Source organism: Monomorium pharaonis, chromosome 10, assembly GCF_013373865.1.
Source record: "Monomorium pharaonis isolate MP-MQ-018 chromosome 10, ASM1337386v2, whole genome shotgun sequence".
NCBI lineage: Eukaryota > Metazoa > Arthropoda > Insecta > Hymenoptera > Formicidae > Monomorium > Monomorium pharaonis.
This window is the reverse complement of record NC_050476.1, coordinates 4,319,798-4,335,804: the sequence shown is the minus strand read 5'-3', so window position 1 is coordinate 4,335,804 and position 16,007 is coordinate 4,319,798. Positions and strand designations below refer to the sequence as shown.

At 44.3% G+C, this 16,007-nt stretch overlaps 1 protein-coding gene and 1 long non-coding RNA gene across 3 annotated transcripts in view; one reads left to right on the top strand and one right to left on the bottom strand.

The window, feature by feature from the left end:
* Positions 1-16,007, bottom strand: part of LOC105834037 — a 92,254-nt gene that overhangs the window by 18,411 nt on the left and 57,836 nt on the right. The window contains exons 3-4 of one of the 2 annotated variants that reach the window (XM_036292770.1): positions 14,164-14,254; positions 13,970-14,095 (exon numbers count right to left, since the gene is read on the bottom strand). In XM_036292770.1, coding sequence (XP_036148663.1) covers positions 13,970-14,095; positions 14,164-14,254 — 217 coding nt within the window. Of the gene's footprint in view, positions 1-7,408; positions 8,528-13,969; positions 14,255-16,007 lie in introns of those variants that run through there. The other variant, XM_036292771.1, reaches the window with a different exon arrangement.
* LOC118647587 overlaps positions 1-16,007 on the top strand; it is a 440,336-nt gene that overhangs the window by 391,089 nt on the left and 33,240 nt on the right. The window lies entirely within an intron of this gene.

Sequence of the window (16,007 nt, the reverse complement as noted above, 5' to 3'; positions counted from 1 at the left end):
GACGATCGGGGAACGTGGGCGAAGACTGCGGGCGCGGAAGGTGTCGGCGACTTTTTCGTGGCCAACTTTTATGGATTTTTCGAAGAAACGCTCATGTTATCTTTAAAGTCTATGAGATGGCTTTCAAAACGGAGTTCCCTAGAGACGATGGAATTTTAGGGATTAAAAATCGGAATGTGAGAAATTCGAGGGACTACGTTCAAAGACAGGAGCTTTACGCGGTACTTAGAAAATATACTGGAATTCGGGGACTTTTTGAAACCGAACTGTATATTATCGAACATGTTACTATGAATTTTGTTTTAAAAATGATGATATCAACATTATATATAATTACACTACGGTGAAAAAGAATGTATACTATATATCGGTACATTTTTTATCTTTGATACAAATTTCTTACAAGGTATTCATTAAATGAGAATTGATTCATTATATTTTAAACTTATCTGATATTTTAAAATTCTGCCCAGTCCTGTACGATATTTTACACGATATTCTTTAAAAAGTCTGATAAATTTCCAGATCTTTTAATGAGGTACAAATATGTCGAAAACATAAATATATTTCACACTCATTTGGATCTCAAACAATGCCGTTAGTCGCGGTTTCTGGGCACGACTCGTGTTGTTTTTCAATGGTAATTGTTAAAAGCTCGTCGAAACTCGTTAATTATCTCCCCGTTGCTTCGGTGCCGCCTTGTTAGAATCAGCGAACGTTGCGCGTCCGCAGAAACTCATTATAGTTCCCAGTTTTGAGAAGTACATCCGCGATAATGATAAAAAAACAGTCGAGGCGCGATATGCGAGAATATCAACGGGGAATCTGCTCAAAATTCACTAATATTGTTGTCTCCGTCGATTTTAACCGATACTGCGGCCGTATCGCCATCGACGCACATCCCGCTCCGCAGCTTACTTCTATTTCATTCGCAAGCTTAGACACAAGAGCGACGATGTCCGATGCGCGGCTGATTTCTCTAGAGATTATCCAATCAAACTTGGTAATTACATTTCCATGATAGATTTTGCAAATTCTCCCACGCCGCTCGCCGTAGCATCGCCCCGCAAATTCGTGGTTTGCCGGATTCGCGGTGTGTTTCGTTTGTCCCATCTGTACCTGTTTTATTAGTTTCCCCGCGATCCCTACCGGATGGCCGTCTAACCCGGAAACAAATACGACCAGCGGCAAATTAGTTTTGGCGGCGAAGTTTCGGTTTAAGCATTTTATTACCGGCGGGTTGATATAACGGCAGTCTGATAGCGGCAATCAAAACGCGAGGCATCACCGTGAGGATCGATACATATGGGACGCGTGATAATCAAATGTTAGCGGAAATATATGAAACGAGTAGAAAACGGTACACAACATTTTTGTTATTATTTATTTATGATACGATGAAAAGTAGTAGTAAAATTTTCACGGGAAGAATTTATGGAAATAATTCGGCCATATCTTTGGAATATGACATACATTTTCCTCTCGCTCGCCTCTCGAAATGAATTATGGAACTATTTATGTGTCAAATACGTCATTTAGATACAGGTACTTCCCTCCACGATAACGTATGCTAATGCGATGTCATCGTACGTGTGTAACGATGCAGCTACACGTAAGCCAGCACTTTAAAGTATAATAGCTAGCGGGCAGGTTTTTTTAAGGCCGCATTATCGTTCGATTAGAAACGTTCGCGTGCGTAAGCATCTCAATAACTGTACGCACGAGAAGTCGCGACTAAACGCTCCAGATTCTTGCGAAATTATGCGAGCTGCCGTACTGCAAAATCTATACATTATAGCGATAATAAAACCGCACATTGCCGCGTATATTGGTGCTCGTCGTACCGGTTAGATGCTTCGCGGACAAACTTAGTCGAATATCGATGTTAACTAGCTCCTTAAAGACACCTCAGACGCGCGATTACGTCAAGTACGGGGCTTCATTGAAAATAACCAGGTCACACAAATTGGCGAGACCTCGTCCTCCCCGCCGTCGCGCTCTTCGTTCCCCTACACTCACGGTCCCCGCGCCGAGGTGGCATCTCGTGGAGACGACGGCCAAATTATTGATCGTCGCCGAACGGGTTAATTCCTTCAAACGGAGCAAATCGAGCGGACAAAACATTCCAATCTGCGCGACGCCGGCCGGACATCTATTGGTTCGGCGTAAGAACGGGACCGCGTGCGTCTTCGTACGTCGGCTCCGGACTACAGTTGTCCGGCCACAGGTTTAACCGTATTCCGGTCTCCTGAGCGGACCTCGTTACACGGTGTAAAAATCTCGCCATATTTGATGTCATAATTATAATATTTACGAGCTGACACTCGCTACGTTTAAATCGTTTATACGTGATGGACGACAAGAGGTCCACTAGGACCTGGACACCGCGTTCCCCTCCTACCCGGATCGTCCCTGCTTTCCCCTCTGTGAGACTCTGGGGTCCGCTAGCGCGCAATTTCAGGGTACGTTAGGGTTCGTCGAACCCGCGCGGGTCCTTCCTTTCGGAGCGATCCAGGGAGCCCTTCCTTTCGGAGCGATACCGGGCGAGTCATCAAGTGTCATTATGGCGGAGTAACCGTTTTGTCCATACCGCGGATACCAAACGTTCGTTTAAGCAGTTATGGTACATTAAAACGTACGCGATCATTTCGGACGGGTCCTACGAAAAAGGTAAGCTGCCATTTGTCGATAGATAAAAGTGTTTGCTTATTGTGTTTGCGACATGTGAAACTGACGCTTTCAAATATCTCTACTGAAATGTTGCAACTATCTTATATTTTCATTCATTTTATCCAACTTAAAAGCGAGGCCGAAATAGAAAGAAAAAGGACAGCGAGCGGTCCTTTCTCCCTATTTAAACGTTTGATCAAATATAAAGATTATTTGCAGACTCTTACCTAGATTCTACTGTCGCAAAAGAATACGATTCCATCGCGGAATTATTCGCCTATCCGAAATAAGACGTCGGCCGATTCGTATGTATGAATCCTCGCAAGGTTTCGTGGCGAGAGTGCATATACGTGGCGAGGGTGTACTCGGCCTCGCAGAGCGAAATGATAGGATGCTCGTCGAAAGAGCGAGCCAGAACCACGAGGGCTCCTCCGCCGGTTATCTCGGAATAACTATGGAAATCACTACGAGGCTCGGTTCTCACACCATCGTTGTTACTTCCTCCGTCGGCCGTTTCGTTTCCACTCGCGCCTCCGATACCGCACCATACGGTCGCGGTGCCGCCGTATCCTCTCCTACCTTTTCTTCTCGCCCTTTCGTGTGCTTCCATACGGCCAAAGGTGGAGCGCGCGCACATGCACGGACGGACACGTGAGAAAGCGAAATGATCCTGGGCTTTCGTACAGTTTCGTTCCCTCGGCGAGCCGCGGGGCCATTGCGTTCCTCATTCGCCGTCTCTCGACTTTTCTCACCATGAAATTATCACTTCCTCGTCCTGTCGGCGGCACATTCGCGAATACTTCGCATAAGCGCGTAGATCGCACGGCGTGACATGAAATCTTTTGCGAATTGTCTCTTGTTAATTATACAAAGTGGTAGAAACAAATAATAATTATCTTAAACATAATTAAAACGGCCTGCGAAAATAGTGGGCTTCTATTTGAATAAATTGCCTCGTGATACATCAACGCGCCATTTGTCGTAATTTATGTCGCACAAAAAATGCATTTAATATCGCAATTAATACATTTTGCTACTTGTGAAGCGACAATTTCACTTTTCATATCATACAGGAGCTCCGGCACATAATTTTTTTTTAATACAAAAAATCAAAAGATTTGAATAGATTATTCGACAGTGCTCGGTTCGAGAAATTATCCTAATTGCCGCCGCTGAAGTCGGATTACCTAGTCGCTCTGCTCGTGTACTTCGTGTTTGCCCGAGAGCGTCGGACTGAGGGAGATTTCGAGGCCGACCGCTCGGCAAAGGAGTTTTCGCGATATCTTGCCCGCGCGGGGAGTTAAAAAGCGTAATTACTCGTAAAGCGCGACGACCCGTTGCGAGAGACAACGATGAAAGTTCGAATTATGCCTTGTGTAACAGAGTACTCCGCCTGTCACGCAACCGCTCGTAAAGCTGTCCGTAAAACACAACGAGTTGTGGCAATTATTTTTTTTTCCGCGGGAGAAGCATAACGCAACCGAAAATATAATAACGCATACATTTTGCCTTCGGTGCCATACATTGACGTGCGATATATTCGCGAGAATGTCCGCGAGAATTGACGGGAACTTTTCTCGCAGTCTCCCCAGATATGTATGTACCACGCCAACGGAAGCGACTTTTGAAAAATGCATTCGAAGTTATATTCGAGTTAGTAAAACTATGCTCGTAATATCTGGTTGGTCTGTGTACGCGTTATATTTCTGCGTCAACAGAACGTATCTTGCGGCGAATAACGTTGTCGACAACAAATAGCCACGTATAGTATACTTACATAATCTTTTTCAAAATCGACGAATATCTCCGCTTCGGACAATTACGCAAAATTTTCATCACGCTCCGTAATTATTATGGGAATATTCGCGACTCCAATCTTTTTAATCAAACGTCTGTTTATTACTCTGATAAACTTCATAATTGCAAATATATGAAATGCTGCTGTCTTTACTAATATTAATAATTTATATCAATAATTGGTGGTTTGGCAATTCACATTGCGTCAGATTTATAAGAATCATTGATAACTCAGGAGCACCTGAATAGATACACGACCGAATACAAATGACATCGTTAATAGCCGACAAGATATAATATCGCATATAATAGTGCAGAGTATCAGCAGACATTTTCTCGAACCCTCGATCTTGACGTGAGACTTTTCACGCTAAATCCGCATCGTTTGTCCGGCCGAAGTATTTATAGCTTCGGCGCTGCGTGAAATCTGTTATGTTCGTAAGTCAATCACCGACATCGCGCGGGCATTATTCATGCGAGACTCATTCATGTTCGCGCGCCGTTCGACACGCGGTATTCTCGCACACGAAACGAATGTTACACTCGACCCGGTTTAGCGCGATCGTCTCGGAGAGGACGCCAGACGTCCCCTCGAATTGTCCCACTCGATTAAGACGCGAAACCTCCGTCGCGCTCTGCCTGCCTTGAAGTTTCAAACACAGCGAAATGTTTGATCAACAACGCAACAACGTTTGATCGAGTATGAGATATCATTCACGAGAGGCAAAGCGCTCACGGAAGCTTCGAAATCGATTCGATCCTGGCAAATTAATGCGGCCCCGAGATATCTCATTGAGCCGTACTTACGACACACTTATCTGCAGAATGCGCGTCCGGTGCGCTGTGTGCGCTGGATTGCTTGGAAATCGCGCGTATGCATCAACGTGTCGGTTCATGTCAATGTAAAACGACAGTTCTATTAGAGCAGCTCAGTCGCTACGTTCTAATCTTATTATCCCGTCTTTAAAATTTTTTTAGAAGTGTAGAATAGAAAATCTTTAGAGCGGATTAACATAACTCAAATATGAAATTGACTCCATAGACTTGTGACGGTCATATCGAGCGCATGACGATAATATAGAAGCACATAGGCGATTATACAACCACACATTCTTTCTTTCTTTTCCGATAAAATCAGGTATATAAAATATATATTTAATTGTTCTAACAATAATTGCGTAACGATCTCCTTTGAAACGAAACCGAATACGTGCTTCAGCATCGGACGCTAAACGCGCAATTATCGCTTCCAAAGCGTCAATTAGCTTTGGCGTCTCGGATCGTACAAACCGTGTATAACTGCATTGCAGACAAATAAGGATCGGGGGTGTCCGCGTGGTCCGATTATCTGCAAGCGGACACGTCACTTCGCCTAGGTAGTACGTGCACAGGCGAACGTGTACGCGTGCAAAACGGAGACGTGTCGTAGAACCGACATTTGTAGGAGCTCGACTAGGAGGAGGCGGGATAGATGCCATTGCTGCACTATGTACACTAATTTCCGGGCTGTTTGATAGATCTTGGGTGATTGTTAATGATGTTTAAAGAGGCTGGAGATGGAGGATCCCGGTGGAGGAAGCCAGCGGTGCTGTGCCGTGGCTCGATACGCTTCAAAGTGGTATTAAATGTACGGTCACCACACGGACGCAGGGCTGACGGGACAAATTAAACAAATACCATTTAGTCGCAAACGATTGCACGGCAAATGTTAAGCCTGCCATCGTGCTCGTTTGTCAAGGTACCTCTGTGCAATCGAGACACGCCGGAGAGACCAGCGAAGCTAACTTTGATGCGCCGAGTGGATTCGATGGTGAATTCGAAGCTCCTAAGTCAAAGAGCTTAACGTCAGCTTAGTGTTTTCGTAATTAATTAGCAATCGTTAATCCCAGCGATAAATTTGGCGAATATGTTTTGACCGAGGAGAGTATGTATTAATTAACGTCGATGAAGCTCATGTGCACGATTAAAATACAACTATTCTAACGCGATATAGAAAGGTAATGTTTCTTTGATCACGTGTACCTTTGACTATGTTATGCTGAAAGAATCGACTGAATATTTGTAAAAATAAAATATGTAGTTTGCAGTTAAACCTAAAGTGCATTATAATGTACAATTTTAATGATAAAAGGAACTATGCTGTTCGAGTAATTTTTCATAATTTTATATAATGTATAACTTTATATAAAATATAAAAATATATGATAAAATATGTTAAAATACGCAGTATGCAGATAGAAGAGACAATCAAATGTTGATCCGGTGCGTTGCACCTTGATCTCATAAAGTCGCATCTCGGCTTTTGCAAGATCATTATTGTCGGATGGGTAGGCAAAAAAAGTCTCTTTGGAGGAATGCAGGGAAACGAAAGGTTACTACTGAACGTAGGTGCTATCCCGACGATGGGTTATATTCCCGAAGCTGGTTTTACGAGCGGCAGACGCGCACGGGATAGAAGATAAGTTTTCAACGATTCGCCCGGACCAGTACGTGCAGTATTCGCGGGAAGCGCGGTGGTTTAAGCGGGAGGAGCAGTATGAAGCACAGGCGCTCAGTATTCCTATACAGGAAGTGTACGCTAGCAGCCTGCACGCCGCACCGGGCTCAGGACTTCGCCTTTGCCGGCGATACCTACGAGCTCCCTCGGGATATTTTTACGATGGGAAAATGTCTCGCGATTCGTTGAACTCTGCGGAGGTGTGTTTACGAGTTAAAAGAATAATGCCGGCCGGAAAGTACGGAAGTCGTGGTTTAAGGAAACTTTTGTCTCACGCCGAATTCAAGAGAATTATCTTATTCGATTTATTTATCTGATATATCAGTGATAGTTTCAATACTAAATTTTAAAAATCGTACAGAACTGTAAAAAAATGTGAAACGTAAAAATTAAAATATATTATATCTAAATATAAAAGAATACTAATGGCGAACAGATTTTTCATAACTCTACTTTTACTTTTATTAATTCCGTGCTGTTATCTGTTACACGTTACCACATTTTTTGTTACGATTATGCCGCATTATTTTCCTACTTTAGATAATACTATCTCTAGCTTCCACAACGGCAAAGTACCTGTTTAAAAATACTCGCGCACACATTTTAACTTTTCGACTAACTTTATATCATTTACCATTTCCCCGAACGCCTCTCCCTCTCTCTCTTTTAAAAAGTTTTATCTACAAGCTCTTTCACATTTTACCAGACATAAAAATGCCAGAAGAAAATGCATCGGTGTAGTAAGCCACGCGCTATAGCTTTTCGTGTGTTTAGGTAGTCGAAAACTTATTTTTTAAATCGCTTTTAGACTAAATTGAAGATGTAGATGGAAATATAGACTGACATCCATAATCTTAAAGACTAACATTGATTCTCCGTTATATTTAAGATAGTCTTAAATATTGTTTTAAAATGTTGTTAACCAATCACAGAGACATATTAAGCTTAAGACGTTACTTAAGATAGCCTTGAAATAAGACTTGATTATGATCATATATGGAATAGACATAGAATAAGTTATATTAGATATTATATGTAGGTACATGTACAATAAAAAATTGTAGAATATAAAACATGTTTCAAAAATCAGCATCTTGACTCATAAAATATGAAATAAAAAATTTATGTCCTGAATTATAGAAGACACAGATGGAAAAATATGCACATTGCGCACTTCAATTTAATTAATATTTGTGAAGTATAAATTTACCTTTAAGAATTCATAAAATTTTTGAATGACAGAATCCTGCAGAGACCATTGTTCTCGCAGGCACACTGAGCTTCTGCCGTGGACTAAGAAAATTCGCTTTAAATTCCACAATTCCGCGAGAAAAGATTCTCACAGGATCTCGCAAGGTGCACCGTAAAAGTAGATCAAGCCGGTATCCTTCGGGTGTTAATCATTAAAATATTTCATCTCCTTCGCTCGATGATTTAAGCCACGACCGGGGCTCAGATCTTCCGTTTCCGCCGTAGCTGGCGTAGCGTCTCTGGTGCAGCCTGCTCTCTCCCTCCCTCGTTCAGCCGGGGTGGAGTTCAATGAGGTGCCATTGTCCCCCGCATCTAGAACGATGATAAATATTCCACAGCTCATCTCTGCCTCTGGGTCGGCTTCGCCCCTCGCATAAAGGCACGCGATATGTTCCCCACCGCGTATCCAGCTAACTCCCCACGGATAGACGGGAGCGTTGGCGCAGCAGGTGCAAACGTGGTATCTCTCCATCATAATCATCGCTGATAATGGGGACGCCTTAGACGCCTCAAATTATCGAAAGAACGAGACCGGAATCATTCAAAGTCAGCTGCGGTACGTTCGTTCGTTCGCGCGCAGCGGCGCATCTTTATGCTGCTCCGCGCGCGTTCTTCTTTGTATTCCAAAAGAAAGCGATTCGCGAGCACGAATCACGAGGTGATCGTTCGCTATTAATCGACGTCGAAATCTTGAATGCTCATCGAGCTTTGGTAGCGCGGCGATTAGTTACTTTCATGACGTTATCACGATCATTAAATGCCGCGAGACGTAAAAAAAAGTGGCTGTCTGGAGGAAACCGTAATTAATGCTCGCCATTGCGGCTCGCCTCGCGTGACCGAACGCGATCGCTCGCGTTTATTTCGTGTATGCACGTTTCTTCGGCAGAAAATTCGATAGCGCAGAGAGCAGCGCGGTATCAGCGAACGCAAAGTCGTAAAAAAGCGTACGCTCGTTCGCAGAGAAGAACTTCATCGTGTTATTGCCAGTATCATTATTTCGTTTAAGACGAAAACGATGTTTCGTGCAGCGGCCGCGGAGACCGTGAAAATTGCCCCGAGGAGGATTCTCTTATCAAATAAAAAGACGGGTGTTGGGGTGCCGGGGCTGGCGCTCGAGAGCCGGGAGAGCAGGCGAAGCGAAGAGAAGAAAAGAGGAGGTACTCGGGCTCGCGGACGTGCGAACTGACAGGAGTCCATCCGAGATATCCAGCGGGATGGGGTTCTCGTTTTGCGGCCGGGCGGCTGGCGCCTTTTTTCGTCTGTTTGCACCTTCACCGAGGGTATACTTACGCCGGGCGTACTCATTATTTCTCATCCGTTCCTCTCGGTAAGACCTCTTCTTTCATATTTAACCCGTCCGTCGCTACGGAGCTTTCGGCGTGTTTAATTTAATCGGTATCGACGCCCTCGACCGAATAAACCTCGTGCGAGTCCGATCGACCCGCTAGATCGATAGCCGCCTATCGCGCTTGCAAAACGATCTCTCTCCCTCTCTCTCTCTCTCTCTCTCGCTGAGAGCAATTGTTTTAAAACGCGCCGCAAAAGACTCGCCTCTGTCCACACGAGGAATCCGGGATAATGCGATATCGTGATTATTTCTGTTTCGGTACAAAGGCGCTTGAAAATCAAACTTGAAATTACGTCGAGCAATTATTGGCATTAGAATTTCGTGTGTCGCGTTATTTTAAAATATCCAATTGTAGCACCATTGATATGAACCAAATTTAATTCAATTTGTTTTCTCGCGCGCGCGTTTACGGGGAGAAACCAAATATACTATATTTTTATATAGCGAATAGACGCGTGTTTTCTTTTTGTTTTTAATACTCCGGAGACCAGCTGTCTTACGCGGAAACAGCAGAGATGAAATCTTTTATCTCGACTTCTGTATAAAGCGCCGCCTTTTATGACTGTCACTTTAAGGCCGAAGCTTTACGGCCCGGCCGCTTGCATATTTTACTCTGATCCAGCACAGCTAGCGCCGGGTCGCGCGAAATTGAAGAGCCGTATATTATAGTGAAAGCCACTTTTGACGTTCTTCCGTACATTTCCAGAAATTACACCGATGTTTCGCTTTTCATACCGCAACTCTTGTATATTATATCTACACGACGCATGGCATTCCTACTGCATTAAATAATATTAATGCATTAAAGTTACATAAAAATCACATAAAATTAGCCTTAGTATATCTTAATGTCACGGTAAGAATTTAATAATGATTTAAAAATAAAAGTTACAGCTTTCATATTTTGAGTGTTCGTTTAATCTATTAATTGGAATGTAGTGGATAAACGGTATTTTTACAAAGAGTACGTATTCTACTTTATGATTGCGTTCTTGTGTGAATAAAACGTAAAGGTTCTATGAAAGCCCGGAGTATATGAAAGGCTGTCAAATAAGATCTATAATCGAGGCGGAGCAAATTGTGAAATTTTGTCGCTCGAGCGCAACGTTATTATCCCGACATCGCGTAATATTCACGAGAGCTACGAGCGGACTTACGCAGCACTTAGGAAATAGACGGCGGATTCGCCCCCTTTCCGGAGGCAGCGGGTTTGAAAAACGTTCTGGCGGCGCGGCAGTTATTACCGGAAGAGAATTCTGCGGGAGTATGTTACGTTCCGCCATCCGGGGGCATTACGATTAATGAGTTTGGACGGTCGCCATCTCAGAAATCATATAAGAAACACACCGCTTAAACGGCAATTCCGTGCTATACACCGTTTGTTACGATAAGAGAGTAGAAAAGGGCATAAGCGACACGAGCGTAAAGAACGAACGAGAAAGAGAATTGCGACAATCGTATTCCTTTTATTTTCAGATATACATATGTCGTATATACTATTCCTCCGAGAACCGTGCATATTGCTTATCGTGAAATTTCAGTCACCTTCACTCGCTGTATATATTTCACCAGTTTTCTTAAATTTAACATTTATCATAATATCAAATTATGATTTTAGCACGGAAAGAAATGTACTTATTTCAAAATTATGTTCACTAAAAAGCCTATTATCTGCAAAAAAAAAATTGAAAATTCGCGTGATTCGCAAAACCTTGACAACTAAACTATTAAAAATTAAATTTTATATACCGTTTTTAATCAAGAAAAATTTCGCAACAATCTGTTATCAACTAGCATGCTAGGTATCGTATGTCACCGCTTCTTTCTATTTTTCTGCCTTGGTTGTGTCGGCGCGGAAACGACCGTGGAGCTCTCTTTGAAGGAAAGAGCGGGATAGGAAAGACGTAAGAGGACATTCCCGGTTTTTAATAGGAAGAGCGAAGATTCTTTTCGATTCTGGCGCGCCGCCAGCTTACACCCGGGTATATACCCAAGGCGGGGAGGCAACCTTGCGTGTAACGCGCTGCGACAAACTCAAATATACCGATTCCGCGTTTAGCACACATGGAAAACGCGCATACGTGTGTACGTACGGTTAAACCATTTCTCGAGCTATTTTGCCGACGATTTTGCAGCCGTTGTAACTGCCGCTGCGATAGCGTTTGTAGTTTCGGAAGAGCTCGGCGATGTCTGCGGGACTGCTCGAGATTTAATGACCCCGGCAAGATTCGTTTCTTAAATCGTGAATAATGTCTATGGTTGTCCCCAAGAGATGTTGCGTATGCGTTTATATGCATGCATATGCATATTGCGATACGTGTGCGATCGAATACATGAGGAGATAGCGGGTTCGTTCATCGTTCATTCGCACAAAAGGTCTGCATACTCGTTACCAGTCGCAATAATGATCGCCATCGTGTGGGAACCGACGAGTATCAACCCGAGAAATATGAACGAAGCGGCTGTCGCCGCAAATCATTCAGCCGCTTTCGTCCCACCGCTGACAGACAGTCACTTACTCGCTTTATTGGATTAACCCTTCTACAACTACAGGGCGCCTATGCAATTACCTTCGCGCTAATCGCCAACGGCGTCACGTGTAACAGGAATTCATTTTCCGTGACGTAATGCGCTTAGAACGGAACGGCCTTCTACTTTCTTCCCGCTTCTCCATGCAAATTTGTAGCAAATCGCAAATTTCTGTTTTCAGCGTGACGCATTTAATTACGGGTTACTCGATGCTTGGAGATTGTGCGTTAAACTCCGCGACTTGCGACATCGAACGTGCGCTACTCACTTACGACACTAAACGCGCTGCCTCACGTGCCTCGTGCTGCGCGAGGAATGAATGACACGATATAATAATACGAAAATGCGGTAGGCACGTACGCAACTGGTTTTTAATTAGTTGTATCGACTTACGTAAAATTCCTGACAAAACACAAGTTCGCTCGGGCGAACATAATATAATATCCACCTGGCCGGTATCTCTCGATGGTATGTATCCAGTATTTGGAACATCGGCCGTCCGACCAGATATCGCATGGTCCGATAGTCCTTTGGTCCCATCGATAGTGGAGCGCCCTGCATTCACACACGCACACACATACACGTACGCCTCGAATACGAGATATTTTGGTCCGGCCCAATATCTCAGCCATGCATCATTGCCGTCGTCATGTTTCGTACAAGGCTCGTATAACAAATGGTGGCCAAGGTGCGGCGAGAGAGGAAGGAGTCCTCTTGTCTCGCGGTGTCTTGTTCCATTTTCGCGCGCACCAATCATTTGCATTGACAGGGCCCTGTTTCAGGCAAAAACTTGCTTAAATTCTGCTGCCACCGGCCCCGGCACGGCCTTCTAACTCGCACGACATCGAGCGCGACGGCCATTGGCCCGAGTCTCGGCCCGATGGATCGAAGGATGCAAACGACAGGCGACTGATTTACTCGCGTGTGATTTTTTTACGCTCGCTCTCGTTACCAACGCTCGGTCGCGTTGGCCCCTCCGTCAACGAAAACGGTTGGCTGAGTTCTGAGGATGCAGAAAACTTTTTTGTTCTCCAGCCGCAATTCTAGGAAACACGTTTGGTACGCGTTTGACGGTGTGAAGATCGTTTATACGTTTCCTTCCAGTGGAAGGCAGAATCGCATAATATTTCTTTTTTTTTTTCAATTTGCGAACTGAGCATAAGCAGCGCATCCGGATGCAACAGAGTCCTTGCTGATTACAAACTTGATAATTTATTATCAGAAATGATAGTCACCCGCGCCAAGAAGAGCAACGAACATTTTGAATATTTTTCAGAGCACCTGTAGATTCAATGTGAACATTGTTGACCGAGGCCGAGGAATCTTTAAGTTTCCTCTCACGCAAGTCCCTTATCGCGATCCATTATCAAATTTCGTTGGTCTGCCGAGGCTGAAAGATGCGCGCTATACCACGAAATCCTGCAAACCGTAGTTTCACGCAATTACGCTAAGAAGTAACTTGATCCGCGATAGCAGGCTACACGTTCGCAACAGATTGGACAGCGGATGGCAGGTAGATATATCCGAACTAATTGGTGGTGGCGTCCTTCGCAACATTCTGGATGATCTCCGGTCGCTTTCTTCGTGGACAAGAGAAAGAGGACCCTATGAATATCAGTAAAGATTCTGTTGTATCCGAACGTGCTACATGCTCACGAGGAGAGAGAGAGAGAGAGAGAGAGATACTCGCGCCTGATCGTGAATCATACCAGTTAGCGTCGAGAGTCCTGCTCACACAGCTCGTTAGATTTATCACCTTTCAAGTTCACGACGGATCTAGTTTTTCGCCGCGATTGGACGATAACAGCCGGACGTACGCATATATGTTTGGCGCGCATATATATTTACGTGTGTATATACGCCAATGCTACATTTACCTGCTCCTCTTTATCCCTTCTGTCCCTTTTGCTCCCGTCAGCGAAGTGTATATAATCGAATCCTTTGTTACACCCGTTGTCCTGATCTCTTCCGTAGAATCTTTGCAACCGGGTAGTGAGAGGAACCTAAAAGAAGAAGAAGGAGGTCTCACTATCGAGGTATCTCGGAGAGTACAAAGTATACAGCAACGAACCCGCCAGCGAGCAAACACCGTGACTCTCTCATTCTCTGCTTCTCTCCATCCAGGCCCTTCCCCTCTTCTGTCTTGAATTTTGTCGGCTTTTCTTTGAACAAATCAAATTGTCGGCTTTTTAGTAGATTTGCGATTTTCTTATTTATAAAGCGAATAGTAGCCTATCATCGCGGATACGATTGATCCGCCGATAACGCATCGAACTCTAAAGTTGCATGGAATCGCGGAGTCGCAACTGTAAGAGCTATACGAAGCCCGCGCGAGGTCGTCAAAGAAGATGGCGAGGAGGATTCAGGGTGTCCAGTGTATACGGAGGGTAGAAAGGCGAGTTGAATTAATAATTGGTAGATCGGCCGGATAGCTGCTTCCCCTCGAACACGTCGGGCGGGAGGAAAAAGAATAGGAAAGCAAAGGAAGGTAAGCAATATGGGCTTAAGGGAGAGTGAAGCTTCTAAGAGTCGAGCATTGAGTTGATTTATGCCAGATGGTAGATATGGTGGCTATGCCTCGGTACGGTCGTTCGCTGAAGCACCGAGAGCGAGCGAGCCACCTTCAGGGGCCCAGGATATATCTGAAGCCTCTATAATACCAGAGATGAGAGAACGAAAGGTCGGATCAGGAAAGGAAAAGGAGAGTAGGAGGAGGCATTGAAGAAGAAGAAGAAAAGTCCAAGGACGGGAGGTAAAGCGCAGAGGCTGAATCGCACCTTCAAGGATCGCACTTGATAGAAGAGCCGATGCTGAGTAAACCTTTCTTAAGAGGTCAGTCGGTCCATGACTTTCTCGATACATTTTCATTAACATCATGAACCAACGCGTTCCTACTCTCCCGTCATGGTATTATTTAGTCGCAGCGGTTGTTTAACAGTCATGAGATATACGCCCTTGGATAAGAGAGAAAGAAAAAGAGTATCAAAGATGACCTGATCTTTTTCTTCATTCGCCGTGCTCTTCTATCACCGTGTCGTCCTTCTGCCTCGCTGCGGGAATCTCGTTCCGTGCCAATGGCAGTTTTCTTTAAAAGCGTTTCGATGATATCACGAAGTTTCTGCCTGCGAGATGGTGCACGGTCGATAGGGCGTACGTTTAACGCGCGCGTAAGTCCTCGGGGGAAGATCGGCTCGGGTGCTCATAGCTCGACGTCGAAGAAAAACAGCGCCGACGAATTCAGGAGAGCGAATGCTTCGCACATTGTTACCGGGTGTTCGTACGCGTGTAACGAGCGTCTCCAGGGGCGAGTATACGAAGGCTCGGCTTTTTGCTCATTCGGAGTAAAAGTCTCCCATGTCAGGATGAACTGTGGCCAGATAGAGAAAGAGAATGAGAGGAGGAAAGGAGAAAAGACACTTCGACGCCATTTATCACCATGTGGTGGGCGGGTTTGCATGCGCGGTTTGGATTCAATTAAGTCGATAGATACAGTCTTTTACGTGGATGCATTAATCTCTTGACCGTGCAGGCAATACCTATTTTCGAATAAATTCAGAAAGATATACCATAACAGTCTAACAGAAGTGATGACAAATACGTCCTATGGATTTAGCTATTACAAATAATAATAAGTTGAAAAAATATAATGTAATATTTTCTTAACATTTTTATCATGTTGTTATCTAATTGTTATTGGAAATAATTTTGCTCTAATTATCCTCCGAGACAGATACAGTACTTATAATTGTGAATACTCGATAAATATTTCGCGTGCAATCGTATCACTTGACGTCCTAGCACAGAATTGTTCGTCCTGCATCGTAAATTCAACGACGTTTGTCCGCGGTGGGCAGACAGTACTAGCCAAACGAACTCTCGCTCTCACGGTTTTCTGAAACGCCGACGAGCGCGAAA